The 16,446-nt window shown below is 42.4% G+C and overlaps 1 protein-coding gene across 3 annotated transcripts in view; it reads left to right on the top strand.

Annotated features, from left to right (window-relative positions):
* Window positions 1-16,446, top strand: part of MTHFD1L (methylenetetrahydrofolate dehydrogenase (NADP+ dependent) 1 like) — a 185,675-nt gene that overhangs the window by 11,166 nt on the left and 158,063 nt on the right. For all 3 annotated transcript variants that reach the window (XM_027602569.2, XM_027602570.2, XM_027602571.2), the window contains exons 5-7: window positions 454-578; window positions 2,126-2,226; window positions 5,263-5,399. In XM_027602569.2, the coding sequence (XP_027458370.2) occupies window positions 454-578; window positions 2,126-2,226; window positions 5,263-5,399 (363 nt within the window). The remainder of the gene's footprint in view (window positions 1-453; window positions 579-2,125; window positions 2,227-5,262; window positions 5,400-16,446) is intronic.

Genomic DNA, 16,446 nt, shown 5'->3' with positions numbered 1-16,446 from the left:
GTGGCAGGGAGTAGCGCAATAAGAAAGATTGAGAAGTCATTAAAATTCTGCTGCACTGCTGTTGAAGGCTTTAATAAACATGATGAAAAGATGGGGCGCCTGGGTGGCTCCGTCATTAAGCGTCTGCCTTCAGCTTGGATCATGATCCCAGGGTCCTGGGATCGAGCCCTGCGTCGGGCTCCCTGCTCGGCGGGAAGCCTGCTTCTCCCTCTCCCGCTCCCCCTGCTTGTGTTCCCTCTTTCGCTGTGTCTCTGTCAAATAAATAAAGTCTTTTAAAAAAAACTGATGACAAGAGAAAATAGACTTTCTTCATTCTGCTTTACCGCAAGCCTTCAACAAGGAGTGAAAAAGAAACGATGCATTTTTATGAAATCTATTTTTTTTAATGTAAAGCTTCTTTTGTTGGGTCTTATTTTTGTAATGCTGATTTTAGGGTTTTTTTTTTCTCTGTAGATTATAGATGAAATCTTGAAGATTAACGAAGACACCAGAGTACACGGCCTTGCCCTTCAGATCTCCGAGAACTCGTTTAGCAACAAAGTCCTCAATGCCTTGAAACCGGAAAAAGATGTGGATGGGTGAGAAAATAGAAAACAATCAAGTCTTATTGCTAAATGAGCTTTTCTACTGTGACCTTCTTTCCTTTTAGTTCCACTGTTTCAGCTGTGTCCGTAATTAAGAGTGGAAGAAATCCTTTAACTAGTTCAGGAATTTGAGGGCTTTTTAAATTCCGTATAAGAAAGTTACATATTTTGGAATAGGTACTTGCCCTTGGCTTGGGTGCTGTTCTGGAAATAACGTCCTTCACACCATCACATTCATTTCGTAACCTCCTGCCTGACTTACGGAGTCCTTGACCAGCCTCCCTTTCCTAAATAAGCTTTTCCTTGCAAATTCTGCCAGAGCAAAGAAACACCCGAGTCCTGAGTCACCAGCAGTACCACATGCTTCCTTAGTCCCAGGCCAGTTGAGAAAAGCAAAACAAGCACTTTTATTCATAACACAAGGTTTTATTTGAAATTAGAGGGAAAAACTACAAATATGTGGTGTGCTAGTATTGTGTCTGACTCACGTCTGGCGTGACATCCGCTTCATGAGACGAGGAGTACTGCCCATTCATGTGGGCGATTAGGGCTTTTCATGGAGAGCAAAAACCTCATTTTCCGACATGGAAATAGGAAATGTTTTGTACTGCGACCGAAAAGAACATCAGGTATTTAGTGTTACAAGGTTGTAAGCAAATTCAAAAATTAGACTCCCAATCCAGGGTGTCTCACGGGAGCTGGATGGAAAGGTTGCCGCCTGGCGGACACACCCAGGCTCCTTCCGTTACTCTAGCCTCTGTGGGCAGTCAGACCGAGGATAGACCCAAACACAGGTTGAAAAGTTGTCATGAAAGCCTCTGATCCAGTACCAGACTAACTAGAAAGGAGAAGCCCTAATCAATGAGAAAAATCCAGAACCCAAAGGTATCAAAGTGTAATTTCAAATCTTTCGTGAAAGCTTTTCTGTGTCTCCATTTTGTTACTAACTTGTATTGAGACCGTCACTTTCAGCTAGATAGTTATGGACCATTTGGTCCTGGATTTGAATGAGGAAGAGCACAGAAGCCATTCAAAGTACATGGTCACTCAGATTTGATTTCTGAGTGACCATGGAGGTAAGTACTGATGTTAAATGGGGATCAGACTTGTGAATCCCACGTCTTGCTAGGTCACCCCAGACTTCTAGGATTGGTCCTAGATTTTGATACTGATTGAGATATAAATGCCCTCAAGGAAAAAATGAGTTTGGCTGCATGACAACGGTGTTGCACACTTTAGGGGCACCATTGTGCACAGTGAGGCCTTCTATGGCCTTATGCTGTGGTCCTGCTATCCAGGCAGAACCAGAATTCCCAAGGTTGTCCCAACCCACAGGGGCAACTGCAGAGTTTCCCAAGGGACTGCTCTAAGAAACTAGTGGTCTTCATTCCTGCCCACTCCTTAATTTATATTTAATGATTTCATATAGCCTATCTGTCCAACGTTGATGGGGATATTATTTGGGATTAATACATGTGAGTTATAGATGAGTGAGTTTTGACCAAGTTTTGACTTACAACTTTCCTTTTTTTCAAATTCAGAGTAACAGACATAAACCTGGGGAGGCTGGTCCGTGGAGATGCCCATGAATGTTACATCTCACCTGTGGCCAGAGCTGTGATTGCACTTCTTGAAAAGTCAGGTATGATTGCTCCTTCAGAAATGCTGTGATTTTCTCTTTTTTGGGACTTAACTTGATTTATTTTTATTTATTTATTTAAAGATTTTATTTATCTATTTGACAGAGACACAGTGAGAGAGGGAACACAAGCAGGGAGAGTGGGAGAGGGAGAAGCAGGCTTCCCGCGGAGCAGGGAGCCTGATACGGGGCTCGATCCCAGGACCCTGAGACCATGACCTGAGCCGAAGGCAGACACTTAACGACTGAGCCACCCACGCACCCCCCCTTTTTTTTAAAGATTATTTATTTATTTATTAACAGAGATAGCACAAGTAGGCAGAGCAGCAGACAGAGGTAGAGGGAGAAGCAGGCTCTCCGCCGAGCAGGGACCCTGGGATCATGACCTGAGCCGAAGGCAGTCGCTTAACCAACTGAGCCACCCAGGTGCCCCCCACCCAGGCGCCCCTTAACGTGATTTTTAAACAGGATTTCTTTCCTGAAGATTCTAACTGAAACATAGATAATACAAGTGATATTCAACATAGAAACAAGTGATATTCAAAGTTGGCTCTTTTTCTCATCGTCTGGGAGATACAAATGACTATGACAAATTTTTCTAACAAGATAACTGTATTATAGTTTTAAAAAGAAACTGGTAAAGTTGAGTGGCCTGTTGTGAACAAAGGCTTGGCTTCTCTCAGGAAACACTCAAAATAACCACAATGAAAAATGTTCCAAGTTTCAACTTCTCAAATCTGTCAATATGTAAATGTAAATAAAACTTACATTTAACATTTAAATGAGGAAGCTGTCAGATATAGTTCAGGGTGTGGAAACCTCAATTGGGATTTATCAGTGAGCAGTATCTCTTTCAGTAATCAGTATTTAATTTCCATCGTTCTCCCCTTGACCTTTCTCTTTTACGTCAGTGACATAGAAATGAACAATTTCTTTTTCTTGGTTATCAGATTGATGAGTAAATTATTACTGTGTGTTTTATATATTTTAAGGACTTTCTAGCTGAGTATATAAAAATTTAACTAAATTTTTCTCTATTCCAGCTTAGTAAAAGAGAAGCAAATGTCCCTCCTCCATACCAAAACACACAACCATCAAACAAAAATTGCAAAATATTTAATATGCCAAATATATAAAGAACTTACACAACTCAATACCCAATAATAATAATAATCCGATTAAAATATTAGAAATGTCTGGGGTACCTGGGTGGCTGTCGGTTAAGCGTCTGCCTTCGGCTCAGGTCAGGATCCCAGGGTCCTGGAATCGAGCCCCACATCCGGCTCCCTGCTCAGTGGGAAGCCTGCTTCTCCCTCTCCCTCTGCCTGCCGCTTCCCCGCTTGTGCTCTCTCTCTATCTCCCTGTCAAATAAATAAATAAAATCTTTAAAAAATATATTAGAAATGTCTGAATAGACGTTCTTCCAAAGAAGACATGCAGATGGCCTACAAGCGTGTGAAAAAGTGCCCAATATCACTCATCATCAGGGAAATGCAAATAAAAACCACAATGACATATCACCTCACACCAATCAGAATGGCTAGAATCAAAAACAGAAGAAATAACAAGTGTTGATGAGGATGTGGAGAAAAAAGAACCTTCGTGCACTGTTGGTGGGATTGCAAACTGGTGCAGTCACTGTGGAAAACAGTATGGAGGTTCCTCAAAAAATTAAAAATAAAAATACTATATGATCCAGTAATTCCACTACCCGGGTGTTTACCCAAAGAAAATGAAAACAGTAATTCCAAGAGATATATGCTCCCCTATGTTTATTGCAGCATTATTTACAATAGCCAAGATATGGAAGGAAGCTAAGTATCTACTGATAGATGAATGGTTAGAGAAGACGTGGTGTACATATACAATGGAATATTACTGAGCTGTAAAAAAGAGTGAGGTTTTGGGGCGCCTGGGTGGCTCAGTCGTTAAGCGTCTGCCTTCGGCTCAAGGTCATGGTCCCAGGGTCCTGGGATTGAGCCCTGCGTCGGGCTCCCTGCTCAGTGGGAGACCTGCTTCTCCCTCTCCCACTCCCCCTGCTTGTGTTCCCTCTCTCACTGTGTCTCTGTCAAATAAATAAATAAAATCTTAAAAAAAAAAAAGTAAGGTTTTGCCATTTGTGACAACATGGATGGACCTAGAGGGTATGCTAAGTGAAATAAGTCAGAGAAAGACAAATATCATATGATTTCACTTATATGTGGTATCTAAAAAACAAAGGCAGAAACAGACCCATAAACATAGAGAACAAACTGGTGGTTGCCATGCAGGGTTTGTGGGCAAAATGGGTGAAGGGGGGTAGGAAGCACAGGCTTCTAGTTATGGAATGAATAAGTCATAGGAATAAAAGGTTCAGCAAAAGGAATATAGTCAATGGTATTGAAATAGCGTTTATGGTGACAGATGGCACTATGCTTATAGTGAGCACAGCGTGACATATAGTCTTATTGAATCCCTTTGTTGTACACCTGAAACTAATGTAACATTGTGTGTCAACTCTACTTCAGTAAAAAAAACTCCTCCAAAATAATATACCAAAGTTCCATTAGAAGATTAATTTTTTTTTTAAGATTTTATTTATGTATTTGACAGAAAGAGACACAGCGAGAGAGGGAACACAAGCAGGGGGAGTGGGAGAGGGAGAAGCAGACCTCCCAACCGACAAGCAGGGATCCCGACGCGGGACTCGATCCCAGGACCCCGGGATCATGACCCGAGCCGAAGGCAGACACTTAATGACTGAGCCACCCAGGAGCCCCAGAAGATTAATTTTTAATAAATACCTCTAAGACATTAGCCATTAAGCTGAGATAAGCCATGTAGACACTGTTTTTCCATCATGTGAATGATCAGGATGATGATTCTCACTCAACCATAATATTCACAAAGAAAGAGTAAATCGTGGCTGATAGTCCTTATAGGCTCTAACTTGGCTCAGAGGGCCAAGTTTTAAAAAGTTCTTTTTCGTAATGCTAAAGCTGCATGGGAGAAAGGCTCTGAAGTTTTGATTATAATACTGAATTTCCATTTGGTGGATAGGTGTCAACTTAGATGGAAAGAAGATCTTGGTAATAGGAGCCCATGGGTCTTTGGAAGCTGCCTTGCAATGCCTATTCCAGAGGAGAGGGTCCATGACAATGAGCTCCCAGTGGGAAACACCTCAGCTTCAAAGCAAGGTAAGCATCTTTCATGGGGGAAACATAATTTTAAGTGCTTATATTAGAAAAGGAAAAGGACTAGAAATGTATAGGCTAATCATTGAACATAAGAAGTGAGAGAAGGAACAGAAAATCTCAAAGGATGAAAACAATAAAGAGCAGAGATTCATGAAATAGAAAGCAAATATATGTCAGAGATTATCAACTAAGCCAAAAGTTGGTTTTTGGAAGAGTCTAGTAAAATGGAAACACCACTAGCCAAAATAATCAAAACCAAAAGAGAACACCAGCAATGTTAGGAATGAACAAAGGGACATGACCGCAGAACAAAAATTGTTTTCTAAAAAGGAGGCTATGAACTATTTAGACTGGTAAATTTGAAAATTTGTATGAAATGAAAACATCTATGTAACTTACAAAATGGATTTAAGTAAAATTGATTAGACTTATATACATTAAAGATATTGGATCAGTCTACCCACCAAACATGCAAACAAAAGGAGTTCTACTCTCATCAAAGAACAGATCATAATCTTTTCTCCAAAGAATAGAAAAAGAACACTTTCTAACCCATTTTTATGAGTGCCCAGACCAGAGGACAGGATGCTCAAGGACAATTACAGGCTCATTCCATCTGTGAACATAGATAAAATAATCATTATCAGAATGTTAGCAAACCAAATCCAGCACCAGGTTGGGGTCATCATAGGATTGCAAGTGTGGTTTAATATCAGAAAATTCCATTAAAATCTACTGACATAATTCACAACATTATCAGATTAAAAACTATGCTGTCACCATCATAGATACAGAAAAGTCATTTGATAAAATCCTTTATGATTTTTTTCCTAAAAAACCTCTTACTCTAGGAAAGTAAAGGAATTTCTTAACCCAGGAAATATCTATAAAAAGTTAGAGTAAGTATCTCATTTAATAATGAAATACTGGAAACATTTCTTTTAAAATTTGGAAAGATATAAGGGTGCCTGTTATCAGTACTCCTAATCAGCTCTGTATGGGAATTACTAGACAGTGCCGTAATGTGAAGAAAGGGAGAATTTATAATGATTGGAAAGGAAGACACCAGACTGTCATCAATCCTAGATGATACCATTACCTACATTAAAAACTCAAAAGAATCTATAAAAAAATATGAGAATGAGTAAGAGTTCACTTGGGTTCTTGGATATAAGATCAGCATGCAAAAACCAAGTGCATTTCTAAACACCACATCCATAGTTAAAAGATTAATTATTTTTTAAAGATTTATTTATTTGAGAGAAAGAGAGCACACATGTGAGTAGTAGAGGGAGAGGGAGAGGGAGAGAAAGCCCTAAACAGACTCTGCCCTGAGTACAGAGCCTGACTCGGGGCTCAGGTTCAATCTCACAACCCAGAAACCTCGACCTGAGTTCAACCAACTGTGCCACCCAGGCCCTGTAATTTTTTATTAATTTTTTTAAATTCTTAAATTAGAGTTTATAATAGCAATGAGAATATAAGGCACTTAGGAATATATTTAACAGAAGTTATTTATGATCTTTTGAAAGAAATTATGTAATTTTGATGAAGGTCATTAAGAAGACTCAAAAACAGATACCATGTTCATGGATAAGAGGACTCAATTTCAAGAGAAACGAACATGGCAGCATGTTGGTGGCTTTGTAATAAAGAGATTTGGCCTTGTTAAAAAAAAAAGGAGGACTCAATATCTTAAAGATACTGATCCTGCCCAAATTAATCTATAAATTTGAGTCAAAGTCCTGACTTTTATTGTTTTGGAGAGTTTGACAAACTGATTCTAAAATTTAATGGAAGGGGTGCCTGGGTGGCTCAGTCAGTTAAGCGTCTGCCCCTGCTTGTGCTCTCGCGCTCTCTCTCTCTCTCTCTCTCTCTCTCTCTCTCTGTTAAATAAATAAATAAAATCTTTAAAAAATAAAATAAAATTTACACAGAGGTAGAAGGGCAAAAACAAGACAATGTTGAAGAGGTCTTGAGCTGTGGAAAAAAAGCATTTGCAAAAGGGTATATTGCATGTGACACCATTTATTTAAGTCTAAAAGCAATACCATATATATCTATGCTTTAGGGCTACATATATAAAGTAAAAGACGAAAGAAATGTCCAGGAAACCATTTACCAGGACAAAGATGTGGATGTAGGTGGAAAGGATCACTAGTATTGGTCATGCCTTTTTTCTGGGCAGTGGGCTGGGTGTCCAGGTGCATTCTATCATCCTTTTACATTTTCATGGCTGGAACAGTTAATAAAGTTTTTAATTTCCAAAAATGGCAATGAATTTTTACAAATTTCATGCAAAGTGAAGTTAAATTAAAAGTGTGTTAAAGACAGTAAAGTAACCGCAGAACAACATTGAAAATACATGTTCTCATGTTGCCCCATGAGAACAGAAGTAGTTGTAGTCCTGCCCAGGGAAAGCAGGTGTCTCAACGACAGAGAAGTGTAATATTTGAGTGGCAGCTGGATCTAATCAATGTAACTCTCCTATTAAGACAGCTCAGAAACGTGGTCTCCCAAGTAAGCTCAAAACCTATGTGCCTTTCTAGTGGTCACCACATGGTGGCAGCCTATTCAAGAAAATTCAAGGACTGTGCTTTGTAATTCAGAGACGAGAATTTTTGATTTGGAAGCTTAGCAGAAGAAAACAAACCCTGCTCTCAACTGAACAGCTGGGGTGAAAAAGAGAAAAATACCTTCATTGGCAACTGAATGTTTTCACAGCTGTCACAGATACTTTGCTGGTTGTATCTGTATTTTGGTAAAACAAAGACATCTTTCAAAGTACTTTTTTATTATGGAAATAAATCACCTTGACTCTTCTTTGGGATAAATCTCATCCTAACTTTGAGACCGATCTAGTGGCTCTACTCTCTAGAGAATCTAGAAATTGGGTAACTTTCCTGTTTTCCAATATCCAGGAAGGTTCTCTTGAATAGTTCTTGTTGCACACACATTCTGCTTCCTGAGTCCTGGGTACTTACAATGGCACCACCGTGAATCTTAGAGACTGTGGCCTTTCTCCTTATTGCTTCATCTTTGTAGCCAAAAATATGGAAAGGAAGGTTCAGGGCTCCTCATACTGGTCTTTGAAATTTATTTGGCTTCTGGCATTTGGCCCCCCTGTACCTGGCCTCCTACTTACTACTTGTCGCACCACAAGACAAAGCCTTATTCTTTCCATTTTTCATGCCACCAGCTAACACTTCACTAGCCACCTACCTCCCAGCGGACAAGCCTCCATGCTTCTGCCTGACATTTGACTTTTCCCTCTTCCTGTATTTTATTTCTAAAACACAAGCCATTGCTGGGACTTGTTTCAAAGAATTCAGACTGCAGACCTCTGCAGACTACAGTGGTAGCAGGTAATGTGGTACCAACAGCACCTGGGCACAGGGTTGGCATTCTGGGGCACCTGCCCGGGTCAGGGTGTGTGTCCACCCTTGCTTGCCACACCCTTAGCCGACCTTCCCTGTGAAAAACAGTGAACGTGTAAGTTTAACAAGGGTTTGGGATTTTTGTTTTCTTGCTTCATCAACAACGAATAGTACAATGTAAGATTATAGCACATTTAGATTCTCCTTATCAGCAGTGCTAAGTGTTGGGGAAAGAAAAGGGAAACCAAAGGATTATAGCTATTAAGTCGAAGGAAATCATCTTTGCAAAGCATTTCTTACAGGCTTGTTTGTACCTGACATGAAGCAAGCTTTCCCATTTGAAGGATCAAAGGGTGTCTTTTTTTTTTTTTTGAGCAAAGTTAAGTGATTACAAAATCATATCCAGTTTAAATGGAAAGAATAAGTTGGCCATCTGGTTGGGGACTTCCATCATGAAAGGTTTCGGGATCAGGAGGTGACCACGTAACATTAGAGTCCTGCTTACCACCTCCTACACTACATGCAGTCTCTCAAGTATGGGATGATGTATAGGCAGTCACAGCCTACTGCAACCAGTAGGAACTGCCTTGGAGCATTCGGAGTCAGACACGTTTGTGTTCTCAGTAAGCGGTAGGACATAGGCTTTGGTGACAGACAGCTCTGGGTTCAAGCCTTAGCTGTCACTTAACTTTTCTGAACCTTGTCTCTTCATGTGCAGAGTGGGGATCATACTACTCCCCCCCTCATAGGGCTGCTGCGGGGGGTGGGTTCAGTCGTACAAGTGTGCTTAGCACAAAACTTGGCACCTACGAACATCACATTAATAACTTGGCTGCTATTAATGGTGAGTCAGGAAAGACACTGGCCAGTTTCACAATGTGGAAAAGTCAGTGGGTCAATGAAATCATAAGGAGATTTAAACTAATATAATAGTGGGACCTGGGTCCCTCATTGGAAGCCCAGTAGACATAATTCCAATGTATGGCTGGCAGAAGGAGTCGCTGTGGGAGGGCCTTGCAACATCTGGAGGTGGAAAGGATGAAACCAAAGCAAGACTAAGAGAGAGTGTCTGGGAGAGAGTGGGTGCCCAGCTTTGGCCTTTATCACCGCCCCCCCCACACACACACCAGTATTACCAACTTTAAGTAACGTGGACCTCTTCCTTCCCGCAAGCTCTGTCCCTCAGAAGCCACTCTACTTCAAGTCCGGTCTGGTGGGGGTTCCTTGTTTATTAATTACTTCTTACGGGAATATATTCCTTCCTACAATGTTGAGGGATGTTTACATAGAGTTAGTTGAATAGAAACGGATTCTGATTGCACCTAAAATCTCCATGGAGCCTAAGCATGAAGAATTGAGATTTGCCTTTTCAGAGTTTTGTGGAAAATAGAGTAGACTCCTGTAATTTTCAACTTTACCGCTTACTTACCCTCTGAGTGTGTCACTGAAAATTAAGAATAAGTTTCCTGCTTTGTTTCTGAGCTTCACTTTTGGGCTTTGCTAGAAGTTAATGCATTTATACGTGGGGGAGGGGAAGAATGTCTGGGCATTTGTCCAAATTAGCTGCATGTAATGGAGGATCATCGGCTGTCAGTAAGCAAAAGCACTGGGTATGATGTTTTTGGGTAGGGTTCCTTCCACCACCAGAACATAGGCCCCACACTTAATCTTCCCAGGCTCCTGGAGTAGAATGTCTCCCCGGTGCGGGGACTGGACAGAGCCACCCGCCCAGTGAGAACTGGCTTCTCTCTGCCTCACCCTGATGAGTTTACCCTGACGCTAAAAGCAGTTTGAGGTGAGAGAATGTTCTGCATTTAGTATTTATGAGGTGGAGTGGTGCCCCTCTCAAGGAAAGAGAGGCTGACAGGTTCCTTGGGGCCCTGCGTGCACACCCCCTTACTCACACTGCTAGCAGGAGAGCCTCTTCTGAATTTGTGGTTAGACACAGCTGGAGGACAGGGTGAAATGGCCTCCAGCTGTGACAAATCGGGTCAATCCCAGCTGTGTGTATAAGAAATAACCCAGAAATAAGAGAACTGTTTTATTTTGTTTTTCTCAGAGGATCTCATTTCTCCTCCTTCTGAGCACAGAGACCCTCAAAACTAGTACTAACACAAGAAGGGAAAAATACAAGTCTTTCCCATTTGAAGGATCAAAGGGTGTCTTTTTTTTTTTTTTTGAGCAAAGTTAAGTGATTACAAAATCATATCCAGTTTAAATTCACTACATAGCGTGGCTTATAGAAGGCTTTTAAAGGTGAATTGGAAAATTCTAAATAGACTTGTATGGTACATATGAAATCTTGAAAAAAGAATAATCTTTTTTCCAAAGATTGGGGAAAAAATTCCAGCTTTTAAACTGGATGAGATTAGTGAGTTTACATGATTGGGTTTTTTTTTTTAATATATTTTAATTTTTAATGCATTTGCCTTTTAAATGTTGTGGGAAGAAAACGTATAGTTACAAACCCAAGACACAATAATACTGGTTCTTCTGGAGATCTTTATCTCCAGATCTTCATAAGGCTTGGAGTTAGTGTCAAGTGACTTGCCATTTCTACCTGAGGGCTCCTTTTTGCATTTTCTGTAGGGCAGCTCTAGTGATAATGTACTCTCTTAGCTTTTGTTAATATGCAAATATACTAATCTCTCCCTTGTTTTTGAAGTACCTTTTTGCTGGATGGAGAATTTTCAGTTGACAGATATGCTTTTCTTCAGCACTTTAAATATGTCACCCCACAGGTCTTCTGGCCTTCAGGGTTTCTGGTGAGCATAATCACTCTTTTTCACAAGAGACGCCACAAACCAGTGCCTTATTATAATGGCAGGAACGGTACCTCACATTAATTGAGTTAGTGAGTCCTGTGAACCAGGCTCAGCGCTTTGCTCATGCTGTGTCCTTGATTCTGCCCAGATTTCCTATTCGGCAGGACCCTCATTCTCCCCATCGCACAGAGGAGGAAACTGAGACTCAGAAGTAAAGAGACTTTCCAAATCTAATTTTAAAATGATGGAGTGGCACTACAGCCTGAATTTTTAGCCACTGTCCTGAGTCAGCTCATTCCAGACAATCACAAAACCCAGTCTTTAAAAATACCTTTAAAGTCTAATCTTTTACACCCTAAAGCACCTGACAGCTCAGATGTGGAACATCCGAGAGACCAAGGCCCAAGACGTTAGACTTGCGTTGAGTTCACTCTTGTTTTATTCCAACAGTTTATCACCCCACAGACATCCTGTTAAGAGAGGAAGCTGAAGTAGACTCAGTACTGTTCCCTCCCTGAGGCCTTGGACTTGTCACCAGCCCTCCAGGGAGGGTGTCCACCCTATTGAGAGGGTTCGTGGGGGCACCTGGTCACGTGTGGAGGTGCACAGGATGGCGCCTCGACGGGGGTCTCTCTTCTCCCCCCACCCACACCGGTTACAGGTGGCAAGGAGACTGCCCGGGTCTCGGGGCACCACAGATCTTGTGCCAAGCAAATACCAAGGTTATTCAGTAATGTGTGACTAAGTGACCTGAGTCATGTAGGGCCCTGAGCATTCTTTGACAGATTTTTCCACGTTCGTGGACTGAAAATGCCTTTGGATGTCACCTCCCATTCTCTTCACCCCCCCTACTCTCTGATCATTGCATTCCTTAATAACAGCAGATAAGGAGGTGAATGGGACTTTTTGAAAAGTCCCCAAATCAGGCTAATCGATTATATCTAGCACTGGTGAGAAGAGGATTTGTGAGAGAACCTGCTGGAACTGATGGGCATGCCCTCCAGGGGGCCACATATGGTGACACACCTGTTAGTCGTACATAGTTTGAGGTGTATACTGCACAAAAGAAGGGCTCCCAGCTATGTCCTGTGGCGAACAGGCCGGTGACGTCCCCTCCAGCACACCTGCTGTTATCCCTCTTGGCCCTTCTGCCCATTGGCAGAGCCTCGCTCCACCTTTCAGCCCTTTTTCCCCAGTGTAAATGATGTTTAAGGAATTAAAATCTAATTTAAGGAATTAGAATTAGAATACTCTAATGGGTAGGTATTAAACGTGATCCACAACAGTAAAGCACCTTACGTTTGGGTAAAGATATCCTTCTCAAAGCTTTTTTCCTCTATCACCTCATTAATGTTATACGTACAAATGAAGTGTGGCGAGCCTAGTCACCCATGAGAAGCAGCGGAGCCTGCACTTGAACCGAGGTCTTGTAACCCCAGAGCATTCTTCCCACTGCACCTCAGTCCCCTTCCGTCGAGTGCAACTTCTTCACTTTGCAGAGGAGGTGACCGAGGCCCCGGAGAGTGACTCAGAAGAAGTGGAATGCAAAAACGGCCCAATGTGTAATCCAAGGTTCAGAATTGGAAAATGCGAGCATGTCGGGAAATGCACAGTTCAGTTTCCCACAGCTGCCTCACCTTGCATTAACTCCACCAGGCTGCAGCTACTGAGGTTCGGGGTTAACAAAATAAAGGCAGATCGTCCTGCCTCCGTGAGGCCTGGCTGGCCAAGTGCTGCTTTGAGAACTGTAACTTGGGTCTTTTCCTCCTTTTTGTGCCACGTGGTTCTGAGTCTCTGTCATACCAGATTCTCTCTCACCACCCACAGACTCTCTCTTTCTGTGTCTCCTACCCATCCTTTTTAATTTTCTCCCCAGAGTGGGAGGAAGGGAATTATTTTTGATGAATCAAAGAATACCCATTACCAGATGTGAGGTTGTGTTTGCCTTCTCTTGTGTTGTAACCCACGTCAGCAGCAGGCGCACCGGAAGACGGGGTAACTATCTTTTCTATCACTCTGGACACAGCTGAATCTCTTTGGTATTCTTCTCAAATACGGAGCGGTAAGTATGTCAAATGGTGAAGTAAGAGGTGAACTTAGGAACATGTAGAAAAAGGAAGGTCATTTATTATCCTGTGAGGGAAAATGTTGGTAGATGGGTGCTGTAATCATAATCCTTAGCTGTCCATTTGGCTTGTAGTCATTCTGATTTATGAAATAAGCACAAGATAGGTCTTCATTTTAAAAAGCCAATGATCGGGGCGCCTGGGTGGCTCAGTCGCTGGGCGTCTGCCTTCGGCTCAGGTCATGATCCCAGGGTCCTGGGATCGAGCCCCACATCGGGCTCCCTGCTCAGCGGGAAGCCTGCTTCTCCCTCTCCCACTCCCCCTGCTTGTGTTCCCTCTCTTGCTGTGTCTCTCTCTGTCAAATAAATAAATAAAATCTTAAAAAAAAATAAAATAAAAGCCAATGATCTGGGTGCCTGGGTGGCTCAGTCAGTGAAGCCTCTGCCTTCGGCTCAGGTCATGATCCCAGGGTCCTGGGATCGAGCCCAGAGTTGGGCGCCCTGCTCAGCGGGGAGCTTGCTTCTGCTACTCCCCCTTCTCATGCTCTCTCTCTGTCTCAGGTAAATAAATAAAATCTTAAAAAAGAAAAGAAAAGCCAATGATCTGTTCTGATCACAGAGGAGAGTGGAAAAAAGACGCACACCCAATCTGTGAAAGGAAAAGAATTCTCCCAGGATGAGATCACTTGGTGTGCGGGGAAGAGGGTAGGGGAATACCTTTTGCTGAAATCGTCATTCTCTCATCTTGCCAAAGTATTACAGTATCTGAGTGAAAATGGGCTGGTGTTCTTATTTCAGAGTATTTACAGTTATTTTAATGTTTCTATTTGATAGCATGCTTAATATTTCGGTAAAGTATGGATATCGATCCATAGGTACAAAGCTGTAATCCTATGGTAGAGGTTCAGTTAATTCAAATAAAAAGTTAGACGTCCTAAGTTAAAATAACGCATGAATAAATAGGGACTCTGCTCATGAAACACTCGGCCTGAATGAAGTCTCCATCTGCAGGGAACACACTTGACTCAAATGGCAGGAATTTGCCAGGCACAGGTGCTAATGACCATTTCTATAGGCAAGTCACGGATAGATTCCTAATTGCCAAAGATGGATTTTGTTGCTTTTAGTTTGGCCATTGGGTGTCACTCAAACCTGTCTCCTGTGCCCTTTCCCCTTCACCTGTGTGACTACACCACACTTCCTACGGGGCCACACCAGAGTCACCGTTTGCTTCTCTTCTCTTTCCTGGATTCTGAGTTCTCCCAGGGGTGACTTAAGGCCCCTTTCCTTCCCATTCTACCCATTTCTCTCAGATCTCCAAGCTTCTGAGTCTAACTCAATCCGTCTGCTGACGAGTCCCAGCCTACCTCCCCTCCTCCCTGACCATCCTGAGTTCCAAACCCCTGCATCCAGCTTCCCACCAAATGTCTCCTCCTCTTGCACGTTTCCCTCCCACTCCCTCCGACCCCTTCTCGGTCCAGCTTCCAGAGTAACCTTCCTAAAACACGTTTGGTGGCCTGAGGGCGACCAGAGTAGCCCAGTCTAACAGATACTTGTCAGTCAGCAAGAAAAGGTCAGCACATTTGGGAATTTGGCACTTACAGAAAGAAAAGTGACATTCCATTAAAACTTAAAAAAGGGGGGGTGGGGGATGGGTTAGGAAAAAAAAACTTTGTTTTCTGTTTGTGGATTTCATTAAATATCTATGTTCCTAAAAAAAAAAAAAAAAAGGAGAACCTAACTCTTTTTAGGACTTTGCCATGAGATCGTCAAGGAGCCTCTGTGCCCTGTAAGACTTCACAGACTCTCCTTGTTGTTGCAAAGCACCATGAGGAATCTGCTATGGAAGATGTGATCTATAAAGCCATGTGGCCGGGCTCACCCAGACGACAGTGTGTCCCAGTTCATTGAAAGCGGAAGAACGAGGGGCACCTGGGTGGCTCAGTCCGTTAAGCATCGAACTCTTGGTTTCAGCACTGGTCATGCTCTCACAGGTTGTGGGATTGAGCCCCGCATCAGTCCCCACGCTCAGTGCAGAGTCTGCTTGAGATTCTCTCCCCTCCCTCTCCCCCCAGTCAAATGAATCTTTTTTTTTTCAAGGAATAGAGAACATTTATTCGCAACTCATTTTATGAGGCCAGCATAACCCTGATACAAAAATATAACAAGAAGATTACAGTCGTTCTTTTAACAGACACACAAATCAGAGCAAAATATTAGAAAACCAAACCCAGAGAATATGTTAAAAGGATATGTCATGATCAAATTGGCTTATTCTAGGAATTTAAAAAATGGTGTTTTTTTAAAGATTTTTATTTATTTGAGAGAGAGAGAGAGAGAGAGCACATGAGATGGGGGGAGGGTCAGAGGGAGAAGCAGACTCCCCGCTGAGCAGGGAGCCCGATGCGGGACTCGATCCAGGGACTCCAGGATCATGACCTGAGCCGAAGGCAGTCGCTTTACCAACTGAGCCACCCAGGCGCCTAAAAAAGGGTTTAAATCAAAGAAATCTCTTTAAGAAAAAAAAGTGGAAGAACAAGTTCAAGGCACCCTTCCCTCAAGACCCCTCTCTGTACTTAGTGTGATGCTCCCAGCTCGTGTGCAGGGACAGATCAAGAGCGCCGACGTCTGTGTGGGCAAAATGAGTAGAAATGTGATGTTTATTCATTTCTTTTCCTCTCCGAGTGGTTTGTCCTCTGCCCCCCTCCCCCCCTCCATCTAGAAGATCCTAGTTCTAAAATCTTGTAGGCAGGGAATTTTTTTCTTCAGATCCTCAGCGACCTCAGTGTCTGCCCCAAGTAGCCCTTGAGGGCCTGAGGGGTGGCCGCTGAGTTTATTCA

The sequence above is a fragment of the Zalophus californianus genome, chromosome 7 (assembly GCF_009762305.2).
Source record: "Zalophus californianus isolate mZalCal1 chromosome 7, mZalCal1.pri.v2, whole genome shotgun sequence".
NCBI classification, from domain to species: Eukaryota; Metazoa; Chordata; class Mammalia; order Carnivora; family Otariidae; genus Zalophus; species Zalophus californianus.
Note: the sequence above shows the minus strand (reverse complement) of the source record. Positions and strands in the feature narration are given on the sequence as shown.